General features: G+C 74.6%; 3 protein-coding genes across 3 annotated transcripts; 2 read left to right on the forward strand and 1 right to left on the reverse strand.

The window, feature by feature from the left end:
- Window positions 1-410: 410 nt before the first annotated feature.
- GDF11 (growth differentiation factor 11) lies at window positions 411-7,794 on the reverse strand (the record flags this gene model as incomplete). Its single annotated transcript, XM_082332699.1, has 3 exons — window positions 411-850; window positions 2,044-2,417; window positions 7,437-7,794. The coding sequence occupies 3 exons, from the start codon at window positions 7,792-7,794 to the stop codon at window positions 470-472; spliced, it is 1,113 nt and encodes a 370-aa protein (XP_082188825.1). The 3' UTR covers window positions 411-469.
- Window positions 7,795-9,059: 1,265 nt separating this feature from the next.
- Window positions 9,060-11,512, forward strand: INPP1 (inositol polyphosphate-1-phosphatase). The gene is made up of 6 exons (XM_082332669.1): window positions 9,060-9,109; window positions 10,009-10,220; window positions 10,300-10,360; window positions 10,435-10,635; window positions 10,723-10,897; window positions 11,004-11,512. Exons 2-6 carry the CDS (start codon window positions 10,017-10,019, stop codon window positions 11,494-11,496), a joined length of 1,134 nt encoding a protein of 377 aa, XP_082188795.1. The 5' UTR covers window positions 9,060-9,109; window positions 10,009-10,016; the 3' UTR covers window positions 11,497-11,512.
- Window positions 11,513-12,628: 1,116 nt separating this feature from the next.
- CD63 (CD63 molecule) lies at window positions 12,629-15,887 on the forward strand. The gene is made up of 8 exons (XM_082332670.1): window positions 12,629-12,800; window positions 13,030-13,104; window positions 14,592-14,780; window positions 14,864-14,938; window positions 15,029-15,124; window positions 15,206-15,349; window positions 15,423-15,506; window positions 15,607-15,887. The coding sequence occupies exons 2-8, from the start codon at window positions 13,039-13,041 to the stop codon at window positions 15,670-15,672; spliced, it is 720 nt and encodes a 239-aa protein (XP_082188796.1). The 5' UTR covers window positions 12,629-12,800; window positions 13,030-13,038; the 3' UTR covers window positions 15,673-15,887.
- Window positions 15,888-16,098: the final 211 nt, after the last annotated feature.

Raw genomic sequence — 16,098 nt, forward strand, 5'->3', positions numbered from 1 at the left:
TTGGATGTCACCTTGGCCGCGGGGCGGGCAGGGACGTCTCCGTCCCCGCTGCCGCTCCAGAAGCGCGGGGAGATGCGGGGTCCGCTCGGCCGCCTCCTCTCCCCGTTGCCGTTGAGCCAGGACAGGAGAGCTGCGCGGTGAAGAGCCGTGCCGCCGTGCCGTGCCGCCGTGCCGTGCCGCCGCGGGTGCCGGGGGCGGGGGTAGCGGTGCTGGGGGTCCCGGCCGCCCCTTCCCTTCTCCGTCCGGTTGCTTTATTGCACAATGCATGTCGAAGCGCGGGTTTGGTGCAGCGTTTCTCCGTGGGATTTTCTCTCTCTCTTCCCCCAACATCCAAAGGAATTTCAACGCTTTGCTCTTTGTATTTAAAAAAAAAAAAAAACAACCAAAAAAACCAAAAAAACCAGTGGAAGAAAAGAGGAGTTTGTTGGTGGAGGGGGGCGCGGGGCGGAGGGGCAGCACCAGCCGGGCTCTAAGAGCACCCGCATCTGTCAACCACCATGCCCGGGATCTTGCCGTAGATGATCTGCTGTTTGTCGTTGAAGTAAAGCATGTTGATGGGGGACATCTTGGTGGGGGTGCAGCAGGGCCCCGCCGAGCCCCGGGGGTTGGCCTGCTGCACCAGGTGGGTGTGGGGGTACTTCTGCATGAACATGTACTCGCACTGCCCCGAGCAGTAGTTGGCTTTGTATCTCTTGGGGGCGATAATCCAGTCCCAGCCGAAGGCCTCGAAGTCGACGGTGAGGGGGTAGCGGCAGCAGCGCGACTCGGTCGAGTGCTCGTCGCAGTCCAGCCCCAGGTTCCGCCGCGAGCGCTTGTTGTTCTCCAGCACCCGCAGCTCCATGAAGGGGTGCTGGGGGGAGAGGGGGGGCGTGAGCCCCGCGCACCGTCCCACCGCCCACCGCCCCATTGCCCCGCCGTCCCACCGTCCCGCGGCCCCACCGTCCCACCGCCCACCGTCCCACCACTCCACTGCCCCGCTGTCCCGGCTCCCCGGGTCCCACATGGCCCCGCAGAGCTGCCACCAGCCCCACGGGGGTGCCACCAGCCCCATCGAGGTGTCACCAGCCCCATGGAGCTGCCACCAGCCCCACGGGGGTGCCACCAGCCCCATCGAGGTGTCACCAGCCCCATGGAGCTGCCACCAGCCCCATGGAGGTGCCACCAGCCCCATCGAGGTGTCACCAGCCCCATGCGGCTGCCACCAGCCCCATCGAGGTGCTACCAGCCCCGTCAAGGTGCCACCAGCCCCACGGAGGTGTCACCAGCCCCATGGAGCTGCCACCAGCCCCGTCAAGGTGCCACCAGCCCCACGGAGGTGTCACCAGCCCCATGGAGCTGCCACCAGCCCCGTCAAGGTGCCACCAGCCCCACGGGGGTGCCACCAGCCCCATGGAGCTGCCACCAGCCCCGTCAAGGTGCCACCAGCCCCACGGGGGTGCCACCAGCCCCATCGAGGTGCCACCAGCCCCATCGAGGTGCCACCAGCCCCACGGGGGTGTCACCAGCCCCGTGGAAGTGTCATCATCCCCACGGAGCTGTGACCAGCCCCATGTGGCTATAACTGGTCCCACAGAGCTGTCACCATCCCTGCGGAGCCATAACTGGTCCCACGGAGCTGTCATTGTCCCCACGGGGCTGTCAGCAGCCCCACGGGGGTGTCGTCATCCCCTTGGAGCTGTGAGCAGTCCCGCGGAGCTGTCACTGTCCCCACAAAACTGTGACCGGCTCCACGGAGCCATCGCCAGCTCCGCAGGGATGTGACCGGTCTTGCGGAGCTGTGACTAGTCCCATGGAGCTGTCATTGTCCCCACGGAGCTGTGACCGTCCCCACGGAGCTGTGACCCCCCCCACAAGCTGTCACCAGCCCCACGGAGCGGCACCACCACCCCTGCCCGTCCCCGTCGTCCCCCCGTGCCCTCCAGGACCCCGGGGACGGCTGGGAGCCCCGCGCCCAGCTGAGCACCGGGGCCATCGCGACGCCCCACGAGCTCCGCACCGACCCCCGGGGCCGTGGGGACCCGGAGCCACGCGACGGCCACCTACCAGCCCTTCGGCCCCGGGTCCCAGCGAGGTGACGGCCAAGTCGTTGCCGTTGGGGTCGAAGGCGTTGATCTCGATGCCCCAGTTGTTCTGCGGCTGCTTGAACCAGTTCTGCAGCACGTGCTTGAAGTCGATGCTCTGCCAGTGCCCGATGCGGGAATTGAGGTCGATCTTCAGGGAGCGGATGCGGATGTGGCGGCTGCCTTCCTCCGTCACCGGCTTCAGGCGGAGGATCTGCAGGTAGACGGTGGAGGTGTGCTGCACCGGCCGCAGGTACACCCACAGCTGCGCCTTCACCACCTTGGTGAACATGATCTTGGGGCTGAAGTTGAAGAAGCAGCAATGGGGGTTGCCCTCGATCTGCACCACGGGGTCCGCTGCGGGGAGGAAGGAGGCGTCAGGGGCGGCCCCGGGACCCCCCTCCATCGGACGCAGGCTCGGGGCGAGCTCCTCCTCGGTCGTTAGGAGTTGAAGGTCGGGTCAGAGGCCGCCCCTGGGGTCATTGCCCCTCCATTCGCAATCAGGTCCCCGGCTGCCCCCTGACCCGGCGTCACCGGGGATTCATGATCCCCGCGGGGGCTGCGGGGCCGAGCCCCCCCTGAGCGGGGCCAGCTGAGCGGGGCGGGGGGCTCCGACCCGCAGCACCTGCTCCGGGGCAGCCGGCTCCCAACACATCCCAGTGTCAGAGCCGGGAACGCGCCTGGTCCCACAGCCCTGGGGACGCGGCAGAGCCCCGGGGAGGGTCCACGGCACCGAGCTCGGGGTCCGGGTACCACCGGGCTCCCCGCCAGCGGCCCGGCCGGGTCTGCGTCCCAGAGGGCACCCACCTCCCGGCCTCCCGTCTCCCACCCTCCCTGGGCTCGCTTTCGGGGCAGCCCCGCACCTCTGCCGGCCTCGGCAAAGCGGCCGGGGACGCTTCACCCAGGGCGACGCTCTCAGAGACGGCGGAGGCGAGCGGCCGCCGCGGGGACAGGGACTACAACCCCAAGCGTCCCCAGCCCGAGCATCCGTCGGACCCGGGGGTCCCCGGCCGCCCTCCCCCCGCCCCGCGGCAGCACCCCGGCCGCAGCCGGCCCCGCGCCGGCCCTCCCTGCTCGGCAAACATCTGTGTCAAATTGAGCTGGGAATTTCCCCCCCGCGCAGCCCCCTCCCCCTGCCACGCACCGGTCAGGTTTAATAGCACCCAGCTGCAGCGCGGGGCCATTTGCTGCGCGCGAGGCCTCCCCGAACACATGGGGGTCACGACACCGGCCGCAGCCCCGGGAATGCCATCCAGCCCCCCGCCGCGCCGCACATAAACCACAGTGACAGGGGCTGGGGGGCCGCGGGCGCCGGCCGCCCAGACCCCTCCCAGCAATTTGCTGCGCACAAGCCCCCGATTAAGGCCGCGCTCCCCCGGGACGCCCGTCCCCTCGAAGCCGCGCGGGCCCCCCCGGCTCCCAGCCCGGGGCAGGTTGTGCCCCCCAGCCCCTCGGTGGCGGCTTTGCCACCCGTCACCGGTGGGACGTCGTCCCAGCCTGGGCCGGCGGCCGCCTCGAGGGGCTCCGGGTCCCCTGTGGTCCCGGTGGCACCGCTCCCACACGGCACAGGGGTCCCCGGTGGCCTCAGGGGCCGCGGTGCCGGTTTGCTCCGGGCTCGCCGTGGCTGGCTCCGCGGCAAGGACAGCACCGGTGGGGTTGTTTTTGTAGGGTCTCCAGGTGAGAGATGCCAAAGCAGCGCTGGAGCCGGTGCAGGTCCCCTAAAGCTGCCACCGAAGCCCTCGCCGTGGCGGCGGTGGCACCGGCAGCACCGCTGACCCTCCGCCGGCCCGCGACTGGGCCTGGCGTCCCGGGGGACAGCGGGCGGGCGTCTGCGGCCCCGGGGGCAAGAGGGGGCCTGGGGTGCCGGGGGCCCGCGCCCGGGGGCTGTGCCACGCTGGCTGCTCCTGGCACGGGGCGGGTGCCAGGATGCTCGTCCCGTCGCTGTGGCAACGGGGGATAAAGGTTACCGGGACACCGGTCCCAGCTGAGCCTGAGCCCCCCGAGCCCCCCACCCCTTTGTTCCCACCGCCCGGATCCGGGGCTCCCACCTCTGCCCCCTTAACCCCTCGCCTGCCGCGGGGGTCCAGGCACCCTGGGCCCCCCCGTCGCCCCGAGGCGCCACGTGCCAGCGGTGCCTCCGCCGTGTCCCCGCGTCCCCGCTCCCGCCCGCGTCCCGCTGACCTTGAGCATCTCCGGCCCCGGCGGGGCAGCGAGCGGCACGGGCGGCCCCCGGCCCCCGCCAGCCCCTCGCCCCGGCCCGTGCCCGGCCGGGCCCCCCATCGCCCCTCATTAAGCTCCCTCCACCCCGCAGGTCGCGGGGGTCACGGGTAGCCCCTAAATGGGTTTAGGACCCAATTAACCTTCCCGGGTTCCTTCTGCAGTTAAAAATCCCCCGGGGGGGTGGGGGGTGCTGGGGGTGGTGGCGTGGGATTAAGCGGGGGGGGCGGCCGGGGGGAACCCGAGAGCTTTATGGCTCTGCTGCCTATAAAGCCCTTTCCCTCCTTCTGTTCAGGAACCATAAAACCCCACACAATTGCCACGGGGGGGGCGAGGAGGGAGGAAAAAATCATAATAATAACGGAGCGGCCGCGGCCGGGGCAGGCCGCATCCGGCTGCGGGGCCAGGGCTGCGGGACCCCCGGCGCGGGCGCGGGGCCCGGCCGGCCGGCAGGAGGGGCCCCCCTCCGGTATTTATTTTGGGGGCCCCCGAGCTGTTAAGGGGCAGGAGGGGGGGCCGGGGGCAGCGAGCGTTAACGCGGCGCGGGGAGGAAAACCCCAGCGTGTTGTCAATTTTATGGGTAATAAAATTTCAAAGCCGCCCGAGTCTATTAATGCCTGGGAAGGAAATTCGTCGGGGGGCTGCGGGGGGGCAGCGCCTCACACCTCCCTCCCTTCCGCTCGCCCTTCGCACCCGGCCCCCCCGGCCCCGCGCCCGGGGGTCCCGCAGCCCCCGGGCTCCCGCCGCCCGAGCAGGTGGAGCCGGGGCCGGGACCCGCGGCACCGCGCCGGCACCGGGGGAAACTGAGGCACGGGGAGGGGCGGGGTGCAGCCACCCCGGGGCCCCAGCCGCTCGCCCCCTCCTCGCCCACGGACGGACGGACGGACGGACGGATGGAGCCGTGTCGCAGCGCAGCAGAGCCCCTGCGCCCCGTCCCCTCCCTGCCGGGACCCCGGGCTGGAGCCCCTCACCGCGCCGGCCGCAGGCAGGCCCAGGGTGGGCACCTGCCTGTCCCCAGCACGCCCTGCCATCGCCCTGCCGTCACCCTGCCGTCACCCTGCCGTCACCCTGCTGTCGCCCTGCCATCGCCCTGCCGTCACCCTGCTGTCACCCTGCCGTCACCCTGCCGTCACCCCGCCGTCACCCCGCCATTGCCTTGCCGTCACCCTGGCATCACCCTGCCGTCGCCCTGCCGTCGCCCTGCCACGTGCCGCAGCAGGAGGCGAGCGCTGGCGCCCGCTGCCCGGCGGGGCCCTGGGGACCGGGAGGTCACCGTGCCGCCTGCCCCGCGGCCCCAGTGCCGGTGCTGGTGCTGAGTCCCAGTACCCAGTGCTGGGTCCCAGTGCTGGTGCCGAGTCCCAGTACCCAGCACCAGTGCCGGTGCTCAGGCTGGTGCCAGGGCCGGGTCCTGGTGCCCACTGCCAGTGCCCACAGCCCACTGGTGCTGGTGCCAGGTCCCAGTCCCCAGTTCCAGGTCCCAGTACCTGTTCCCAGGTCCCAGCTCCCAGTGCCGGGTCCCAGTCCCCAGTGCCAGCTCCCAGTCCCTGGTCCCAGGTCCCAGTGCCTGCTACCGGGTCCCAGTCCTCAGTGCCGGGTCCCAGTATCTGCTCCCAGGTCCCAATACCTGCTCCCAGGTCCCAGCTCCCAGTGGCGGGTCCCAGTCCCCATCTCCCAGGTCCCAGTCCCCAGTGCCAGGTCCCAGTGCCTGCAACCGGGTCCCAGTCCCCAGTGCCGGGTCCCAGTGCCTGCAACCAGGTCCCAGTCCCCAGTGCCGGGTCCCAGTACCTGCTCCCAGGTCCCAGCTCCCAGTGCTGGGTCCCAGTACCTGCTCCCGGGTCCCAGTCTCCAGTCCCAGCTCCCAGTGCTGGGTCCCAGTCCCCAGTGCCAGCTCCCAGTACCTGCTCCCAGGTCCCAGTCCCCAGTGCCAGGTCCCAGTACCTGCTCCCGGGTCCCAGTCCCCAGTCCCAGTCCCCAGTGCCAGGTCCCAGTGCCTGCTACCAGGTCCCAGTCCCCAGTCCCAGGTCCCAGTGCCGGGTCCCAGCTCCCAGTGCCAGCTCCCAGTACCTGCTCCCAGGTCCCAGCTCCCAGTGCTGGGTCCCAGTCCCCAGTGCCGGGTCCCAGTACCTGCTCCCAGGTCCCAGCTCCCAGTGCCGGGTCCCAGCTCCCAGTGCCGGCTCCCAGTACCTGCTCCCAGGTCCCAGCTCCCAGTGCTGGGTCCCAGTCCCCAGTGCCGGGTCCCAGTACCTGCTCCCAGGTCCCAGCTCCCAGTGCCGGGTCCCAGTCCCCAGTGCCGGGTCCCAGTACCTGCTCCCAGGTCCCAGCTCCCAGTGCTGGGTCCCAGTCCCCAGTGCCAGGTCCCAGTACCTGCTCCCAGGTCCCAGCTCCCAGTGCTGTGTCCCAGTACCTGCTCCCGGGTCCCAGTCTCCAGTCCCAGCTCCCAGTGCCGGGTCCCAGTCCCCAGTGCCAGCTCCCAGTACCTGCTCCCAGGTCCCAGTCCCCAGTCCCAGTCCCCAGTGCCAGGTCCCAGTGCCTGCTACCAGGTCCCAGTCCCAGGTCCCAGTGCCGGGTCCCAGCTCCCAGTGCCAGCTTCCAGTACCTGCTCCCAGGTCCCAGCTCCCAGTGCCAGCTCCCAGTACCTGCTCCCAGGTCCCAGCTCCCAGTGCTGGGTCCCAGTCCCCAGTGCCAGGTCCCAGTACCTGCTCCCAGGTCCCAGCTCCCAGTGCCGGGTCCCAGTGCCTGCTCCCGGGTCCCAGCTCCCAGTGGCCGTTCCCAGTTCCCGGTGCCCCGTCCCGGCTGCGGCCGGGCTGTCCCGTCCCCGGTCCCCGGTCCCCGGCTCCCCCTGCCCGCGCTGCCTCCCCCGGGCCCGCTCGGAGCCGCCCCGGGGGCGGGCGGGGGCTGCGGGCCGGTGCCCGGGGAGGACCGGGGGGAGCCGGGGGGGGGCCGGGGGGAGCCGGGGGGGAACCGGGCAGCCCGGGGGGGGGGGGGGGGGGACGGGACGGGGAGCCGCGGGGGAGGAGGGGGCGCCCCGGGGGGAGGCGGGGGAGCCCCGGAGGGGCCGGGAGGGGACCCGGGGAGGGGGGGACGGGACCGGGGGCGGGGGGGGGGAGTCCGCCGGCGAAGTTTGCAGCGGCGGCGGGGCGGAACAAAGGCGGCACTGACTTTCCTGGGCCATGCTGATGACGGTCTCGGTGGTGGCGTGGTACTCGTCCTCCTCCAGGTACTCGTCGTGCTGCAGCGAGTCCCCCTGGAAGTCGTGGAGGTCGAGGAGCTGCTGGAGCGGCGGGGCCTTGGGCAGCAGCTGCTTCACCACCTCCCGGGTGATGTTGGGCGCTTCCTTCAGCCGCAGCTTGCTCAGGATCTGCGACTTGATGCTCTCCAGCCGCAGCTCCTTGCTGTGCCGCCGCCAGAGACACACGGGGCAGGCGGGCTCGGAGGCGGGGGGCTGCGCTTCCACCGACCCCCCCCCCGCCGCCGCCACCACCACCGACGCCAACAACCACGGCAACACCGGGGCCATACCGGGAAACCGGCTCCCCCCCCCCCCGCGCTTCCACCGCAACGCGCAAGGGGCGCGGAACGGGGGGAAGGCGGTAACGGCGGCGGGGGCGGGGAAGCGGGGGGCGGTGAGGGACCGGGGGGGGCGGAGGGGGGGGGGGGGGAATGAAAAAAAGCGGCGGTAGCGGCGGCCCCGGGGTTTTATACCCCAAGAGAAGTGTGTCGTCAGCGGCCTTGATTGGCTGCGGGCGCACAAAAGAGGTTCTGGCAGGGGCTTGTCACCAGCCGCCGCCGGCCCCCCGAGCACCGGGAGCGGCCCCGCCGCCCCCGCAGCTGCCCGCTCCGGGCCGCCCCCCCCCGGGCTCCGGCCGGGGCGGCGCGGCGGGACCCAACTCCCGGCAAGTGCGGCGGGGCCGGGCGAACGCCCCGGAGTTGGGTCCCGCCGCGCCGCCCCGGCCGAGCGGGGATGCGCGTCCCGCTGCCTCCGGCCCCCGGTGCCCTCCCGGGCCGCCTCCGCATCCCCCGCTCCGGCCCCCGCCCCCGGGCCGCGTCCCCAGCCGTGCCGCCGGGCCCCCTCCCCGCTCCGTGTCCTCAGCCGCCCCCGGCCCCCCCCGCCCCGCCGCGCCCGGTGCCGGCCCCATCAGAACCATGGAGAGGGCAAGGAGGGAGACGCGGCCGCTCCCGTGGCACCGGGGCGGCCCCGGCCCCGCTCCCCGCTCCCGCTCCGGCGGGGGGCCCGGCCCGGCGGCGGCAGGGGGGCAGGCCCGGGATGGGCAGGGGGCTCCCGGTGCGGCGGGGCGGGGGAGCGGTCCCGTTACCCCCCGGTGCTCGAGGGGATCCCGCCAGGGGGCGTCGCTCCGGAGCGGGCGCGTCCACACCGGAGCCGGTAAAACCGGAGCGGGGCTCAGCGCCGGGACGAGGGCGCCACCGCGCGGCGCGGGGCGGCACCGCCGCACCGGTAGCCCCGGGGCGGGGGGGGCCGGGGTCCCGGGAGGGAGCGGGGGGGTAGGGGGGGGTCCGGCCCCGCCGTTACCCCCCCGCCTGCCCCGGGGCGGGGTTTCCCCGGCGTCACCGCGTCCCGGTGTCACCGGTCCCGCGGCCGCGGAAGCCGCGGGGGCGAGAAGCGGCGCTCGGAGCCCCGACACCGGGTCGGTGCGTGTCCCCCCCCCGCCCCGCCCCGGGGTCCCTCGGCCGCCGGGGTCCCGCCCCCCCCCGCACGCCCGGGAGCCCCGCACGCCGGGCGCCGGCGCCGAGGGGGTTAAGGCGGCGGCGTGACGCGTCCCGGCCGGCCCCGCCCCCGGGCCGCCCCGCAGGAGCTGTCACCGGCCCCGGCCCCGGTAACGCGACGGGGGGGGCGGGGGGGGGCCGGGATCCCCCGGGGGCGCCGCGGGGGGGGCGGGGGGGGCGTCCGCGGGGGCGCGGGGAGGGTGCGGGGAGGGTGCGGGGCCGCCGCTGCCCCGGGGCATCGCCGCGGGTGCCCCCGCCCCGGGGGGCCGCGCTGCGCGGGGGTGCGGGGCCCCATCGCCCCACGGACGGCTCCGGGGGGGCAGCGGGGACCCCCCGGCCCGGCCGCTTCCTCCTCCACGCGGGACAGCCCCCTCCCACGGGACAGCCCCCCCCCCCCCCGGGACAGCCCCCCCCCCCCGGGACAGCCCCATCCCCCACGGGACAGAGCCCCCCCCCGGGACAGACCCCCCCCCGGGACAGCCCCATCCCCCACGGGACAGCCCCCCCCCCCGGGACAGACCCCCCCCCCCCCCGGGACAGCCCCATTCCCCACGGGACAGCCCCCCCCCGGACACCCCCCCCCACGCGGGACAGCCCCCCCAGGCGGGAACCCCACGGCGGGGCCGCGTCCTTGGCCAGGCACAGCCCCACGGCCACGTCCCCACGTCCCCACGTCCCCACATCCATGGCCACGTCCCCATGTCCCCATGTCCCCACGTCCCCACGTCCCCACGTCCCCATGTCCCCACGTCCCCACGTCCCCACATCCATGTCCACGTCCCCATGTCCCCACGTCCCCACGTCCCCACGTCCCCACGTCCCCACGGCCACGTCCCCACCTCTGGGCATAATTTGGGATAATTTTAGCCGGGTCCCCGCCCTGGGGCCAGGCCCGGGCAGGATGAGGCCCCGGGCGCTGCCCACACCCAGCAATTGCGGGCAGGGCGCCGGGGGGCCGCGCTGGGAGCGGGGAGGCGGCCGGGCCCCCCCTGAGCGCCGCGGCCCCCAGCCCCGGCCATGGCGGGGCTGCTGCAGGCGCTGGTGGGGGCCTCGGAGAAGGCGGCGCACATCGCCCGGCTGTGCCGGCGAGAGGAGCCCCTCTTCCAGCTGCTGGTGGCCGAGAAGACGGGGGCCGACAGGAACAGGAGGTTCCTGCAGGACTTCAAGACGCTGGCGGACGTCCTCATCCAGGAGGTCATCAAGCACGACCTGGGGAAGGAGGTAGGAGGGGACGGGGGGGGCCCCAGGGTGCCCCCGCACCCCCCAGCACCGCGGCTGAGCCGCCCCGTCCCCCCCCCAGTTCCCCGAGCTGCGGGGCCACATCCACGGCGAGGAGTCCAACGAGTTCAGGACCGGGCAGGGTGAGTCCCGGGGGGAGCAGCGGGGCCGGGGCCCCCCGGGCCGGGGGCCGTCGCTGAGGCCGGGGTGCTGGCAGGGGAGACGGTGACGGTGCGGGTCTGCGCCACGCCGGGGGACACCGCGGCCCTGCTGCTCTCCGTGCTGGAGCCCGAGCGGGCGGCCGCCGAGCTGCTGGCAGCCGCCGTACACCGGGACGTGGTGCTGGAGGACGCGGAGCTGGCCGGCGTGGCGCTCAGCATCCCTCCCCAGGACCTGGCCATCTGGATAGACCCCATCGGTGAGGGGGTGCTGGGAGAGGGCGGGTCGGGGACCCCCACCCACGCACACCGCGGCTGAGCCCCGGCGAATTCGGCTGCACCCGCAGACTCCACCAACGAGTACATCGGCGGGCGCGAGGACGTGGCCCCCGTCGACGGCATCGCCCCGGCAGGGCTGTGCTCGGCGCTGGTGCTCGTCGGGGCCTACGACCGGCGCACGGGCTGCCCCGTGCTGGGCGTCATCAACGAGCCCTTCTTCCGCCGGGACCCCCTGACCCGCAGGTACCGGCACGTGGGGAGCACCGGGGGGCACGGCCGCACGCCGGCCCCCACAGGCCGGGGGGAGCCTGGGCCCGCGGGGTCCGCGCTCACGTCCCTGTCTCCGCAGGTGGCAGGGGAGGTACCACTGGGGCGTCGCGTACGGGGACACGCGGCTCTGCTCGCTGAGCCCCCCGCCGCCGCGCCCCGCGCCCTGCGTGGTGCTGAGCCGGGCAGAGGGGGAGGCGGTGCGGGCGGCCCTGGGCCCCCTCTGCGGTGACCGCCTGCGCTTCGCCGCCGGCGCCGGCTACAAGATGCTCTGCGTCATCCTGGGGCTGGCGGACGCCTACGTCCTCTCCGAGGGCAGCACCTTCGCCTGGGACGCCTGTGCCCCCCACGCCATCCTGCGGGCCCTGGGCGGGGGCACGGTGGCCCTGGCGGGGGCCCTGCGGGCGCGGCGGGCGGGCGACACCGGGGCCCCCCCCGAGCTGGTCTACAACCGCCCGGCGGAGGGGGCAGCGGGGGCCGAGCGCTGGGCAAACCGGGGCGGCCTCGTGGCCTACGCGCACCCCCGGCACCTGGAGGCCGTGCTGGCCGCGCTGGCCACCGTGCCGGGGCTCTGAGCCCACGGCGGCCGGGACCCCGGGGTGCAGAGTGAGGGGTGGCAGGGACCCTGGGGTGAAGGGTACGGGGTGGCTGGGACTTTGGGGTGCAGGGCACAGGGTGGCAGGGACCCCCAGGGTGCAGGTTATAGGGTGGCTGGGACCCCCGGGGTGCAGGGCACAGGGTGGCAGGGACCCCCAGGGTGCAGGGTACGGGATGGCTGGGAACAGGGTGGCCAGGACCCTGGGGTGCAGGACACGGGGTGGCAGGGACCAAGGGGCACAGAGTGTCCGGGACCCCAGGGTGCAGGTATGGGGTAGGTGGGACCCCGGGGTGCAGGACATGGGGTGGCAGGGACCGAGGGGTGAAGAGTGTCCGGGACCCCGGGGTGCAGGTATGGGGTAGGTGGGACCCCGGGGTGCAGGGTACGGGGTGCCCGGGATCCCGGGGTGCAGGGTATGGGGTAGGTGGGACCCCGGGGTGCAGGTACGGGGTGCCCGGGACCCCGGGGTGCAGGACATGGGGTGGCAGGGACCGAGGGGTGAAGAGTGTCCGGGACCCCGGGGTGCAGAGTAGGGGGTGCCCAGGACCCCGGGGTGCAGGGTAGTGGGTGTCCGGGACCCCGGGCTGCAGGTATGGGGTAGGTGGGACCCCGGGGTGCAGGGTACGGGGTGCCCAGGACCCCGGGGTGCAGGTACGGGGTAGGTGGGACCCCGGGGTGCAGGGTAGTGGGTGCCCGGGACCCCGGGGTGCAGGTATGGGGTGCCCAGGACCCCGGGGTGCAGGGTAGTGGGTGCCCGGGACCCCGGGGTGCAGGTACGGGGTGCCCGGGACCCCGGGGTGCAGGGTAGTGGGTGCCCGGGACCCCGGGGTGCAGGTACGGGGTGCCCGGGACCCCGGGGTGCAGGTACGGGGTAGGTGGGACCCCAGGGTGCAGGTATGGGGTGCCCGGGACCCCGGGGTGCAGGTATGGGGTGTGCGGGACCCCGGGGTGCAGGTACGGGGTAGGTGGGACCCCGGGGTGCAGGTACGGGGTGCCCGGGACCCCGGGGTGCAGGTACGGGGCGGCAGGGACCGAGGGGCGCAGGGTCCCCGCGGTGGCCGGGCCCCCGGGGGCGGGGCGGGGTGGCAGCGCCGGGACCCCCGCGCTCCGGCACCATTAAAGGCTCCCTCGCAGCCGCCTCTCTGTGCTGCCCGCGGCGGGGCGGGACCCACGCGGGGCGGGACCGGACCCACGCGCGGCCGGGGCGGGCCCGGGGCCGCCCGTTGACTCGCCCCGGCCCCGTCACATGATCGCCGAGCGCACGGAGGAGCAGCGGCGCCGGTGAGCGCCCGGGGCGGGGGAGCGGCGGCGCCGGTACCGGTACCGGCACCGGGAGCGGGTGGGGAGCGCAGCGGGAGCGGTGCCGGGACGCCGGGACTCGGGCAGCGGGAGCGGGGAGCGGGGCGGCGGGGCTCGGGCAGGGGGAGCGGCCCCGGTACCGGTACCGGCCCCGGCACCGGGAGCGGGGCGGCGGGGCTCGGGGCCGGGGCTGAGGCGGCGGCTCCCGCAGGACGGGGCCATGGCGGTCGAGGGCGGGATGAAATGCGTGAAGTTCCTGGTGTTCATCTTCAACTTCATCTTCTGGGTGAGTGCGGGGCCGGGGGGGTCCGGGGAGGGACCGGGGGGGGCCCGGAGGGGGCCCGGGGCCCGGAGCTCCCACCCCGTCCCGCACCCCGCGGGGGGGGGCAGAACCGGGCAGACGGGCCCTTCCCTGCCGGGGCCGAGCCCGCCCCAGCCCCATGGCAGGCAGCAGCCCCCCCCCGTGTCCCCTCCCCCCCCCGTACGGCCCCTTTGACACCCCCTTCCCCCCTTCCCGGCCCCGAGGAGGGGGTCGGGGGGACCCCGGGGGGCCCTGCTGCCTGGGGGGGCTGCGGGGGGGGCTGCGGGGTGAGGCTGCCCGCTCTGGGAGAAGCCTGGCACCGGGCAGCATTGCAGCTGCAGGCTGCCATCAGTAGGTTCCAGGGGTAACGAGGCCGGGCAGGGTGAGACTGGCACGCCCTGGCTGAGGGAAGCCGAGCCCCGAGGTCGGGGGGGACCCCACGGGCGGCGGGGGACCCCCGGGCCCCGCGGCTCCTGGCTGCCCCGGCCGGGGTCCCCGCGCGGGGCAGGGCGCGGGTTTGGGGAAGTCGGGGTGAGGAAAGAGGCGCAAGGAGCCCAACGGCCGTAGTGGGGTGCGGGGGGGGATGATGACGGGGGGGGGCGGGCTCCTTCCTGGCCGTCACCCTGTCCCCCCACGCAGGGAGTGACTCGTCCCCGTCCCCACCGTGATCCCGCCGGGCTGAGTCACCCGGGGGGGCTCGGGCCGCCCGCCAGCGGCGGGGGCACATGACGGGGACGCGGCGCCAGCCCCCCCGGCCCCCGCCGCCCCGAGTGTTTGTGCAGCGGGCGGCTGGGCCGCGCTCTGTTTGCCCACGCCCAGCGAGCAAACAGGGCCAGCGGCCCCGGGGGGGCCCCGCCACCGTGGGGAAACTGAGGCCGGGGGGGGGGGGTCCCACCCGTGGCGGGGTGCGGAGGCGGCTGGGATGGACCCACTCCTGCCCCAACGCCAGGAAGGGCCGCGGGCGTCCTGGCCGCCGCGGGCGCGGGGTTGCCGGTGCCCACCGGGACGGCGTGTGCCTGGCGTGGCCCCCCCGCCCCGGCACCCCCCGAGCGGCCCGTGGTCCCCCCGGGCGGGGGGCTGGCGCCGGGTCCCCCCGCCGAGGCCTCTCGCTGTGGCCGGAAGGCCGAACTTCCCGGACTTCCCGGCGTTCCCGCGGCCCCAGCCTGGCCCCCCCTCGCCGCAGCGGGACTGGGGAGCGTTCCGCCGTGGGGCAGGACCGGGGCCCCCTCCCGCCACCGTGCCCCCCGGGGACATCGCCAGCGGGGCTGTGCCGGGCCGGGGGGGCCAGAGAAGATCCCCCCCCCCATCACCCCCAGGAACGAGGTCCCCAATTTGGGGCCAAACCCCGGCGCTGCTCGACCCCCCGGAAAGGGAGGACGCTCAGCTGCGGGGGGGCCCCCACCCCCTTGGCTCCAGGGGGTCCCGGCCCCGCGGGGTGGCAGCTGCCCCCCAATTCCCTCTGCCCCCCCCAGGTGTGCGGCGTGGCCCTCATCATCATCGGCATCTGCGCCCAGGTGGCCCTCAATAAGGCGCTGGCCGTCAGCAGCGCCTCCGCCTCCAGCTCCCCCATCGCCATCCTGGTGCTGGGCGTCATCATCTTCTTCATCTCCTTCTTCGGCTGCTGCGGCGCCTGGAAGGAGAGCTACTGCATGGTCACCACGGTGAGCGCCCGGCCCCCCCTTGGCTCCCCCCCTTAGCCCCCCACCCCGACCCCCACCCTGACCCCCGCCCCGTGCCCCCGCAGTTCGCCGTCCTGCTCAGCATCATCTTCCTGGTGGAGGTCGCCGCCGCCATCACCGGATACGTCTTCAAGGACAAGGTGGGGACGCGTGGGGAGGGGGCGCGGACCCGCCCGGGTGCTGGCCCCCCCCCCCCCCCCGCCCCTCTCTGACCCCCCCGGCCCCCCCAGGTCCGCTCGGTGCTGGAGGAGGGGCTGTGGGACACCATGCACAAGTACGGGAAGGACGACTCCTCGACGGAGGCGGTGGACGAGCTCCAGAGGGAGGTGAGTAAGGGGGCGGCCGGGGGGGGCCGGGTGTCGGGGGCTCGGCCACCCTGACCCCCCGGGGTTCCCCCCCCCCCTCAGTTCCATTGCTGCGGAGCCAACAACTACACAGACTGGGCCACCATCGAGCCGTTCAAGGTCAACGACACGGTGCCCCACTCCTGCTGCCGCGTCAACACCACCTCCTGCAACGTCCACCCCCGCCCCGCCACCGTCTACGAGAAGGTGAGACCCCCCCGCCCCCCCCCCGCTCGGCCCCGGGGGCCCGGCCGCCCCCTGAGCCCCGCTGCTCCCCCAGGGCTGCCTCCAGAGCATCGAAGCCTGGATGAAGAAGAACATCCTCATCGTGGCCGCCGTCGCGCTGGGCATCGCCTTCTTCGAGGTAGGACGGGGGCCGAGCCCCCCCCGTGCGTGGGGCCGGGCCCCCCCGTGCGTGGGGCCGTGCAGGATGGGGATCGCCCCCCTCCCCTCTCCCTTTCCAGATCCTGGGCATCATCTTCGCTTGCTGCCTGATGAAGGGCATCCGCAGCGGCTACGAGGTCATGTAGCCGCCGGTGGGCACCGTGGCCCCCCCGGCTCTCGCTGCCCCCCGCCCGGGGGGCTCTGGGGCCCGCGGGGGCTGCTCCCGCTCGCTTGCTGCTCCGGGGCAGGGCCCCGCGCACCAGCCCCCCCCCGGGGGCCGCTGCCGTCGGAGCCCTCCCCGCCTGCCGCCGGGGCCAGGGGAGCGGCCCCAGGTTTGGAAATAAAAAGAAAAGCTTCTGTAGAGCCGCGTGTCGCCCTGCGCCCGCCGGGCTGGGACGGGGTCCCTCCGGGGTGGGGGTCCCCCCGTGGTCCACTGGGTGCTGCCCCGTCCGGCGGCTGGAGCCTCCCCACCAGGAGGGGACTGGTCTCACTGGGAACGATGGGAGCAGCGGGGCCGGCACGCGTGGCTTTGGCGTGAGCGGCCGCGGTGCTGGGGGGCAGCGGGGCGGCCG

This window comes from Platalea leucorodia, assembly GCF_965183815.1.
Source record: "Platalea leucorodia genome assembly, chromosome: 23".
NCBI classification, from domain to species: Eukaryota; Metazoa; Chordata; class Aves; order Pelecaniformes; family Threskiornithidae; genus Platalea; species Platalea leucorodia.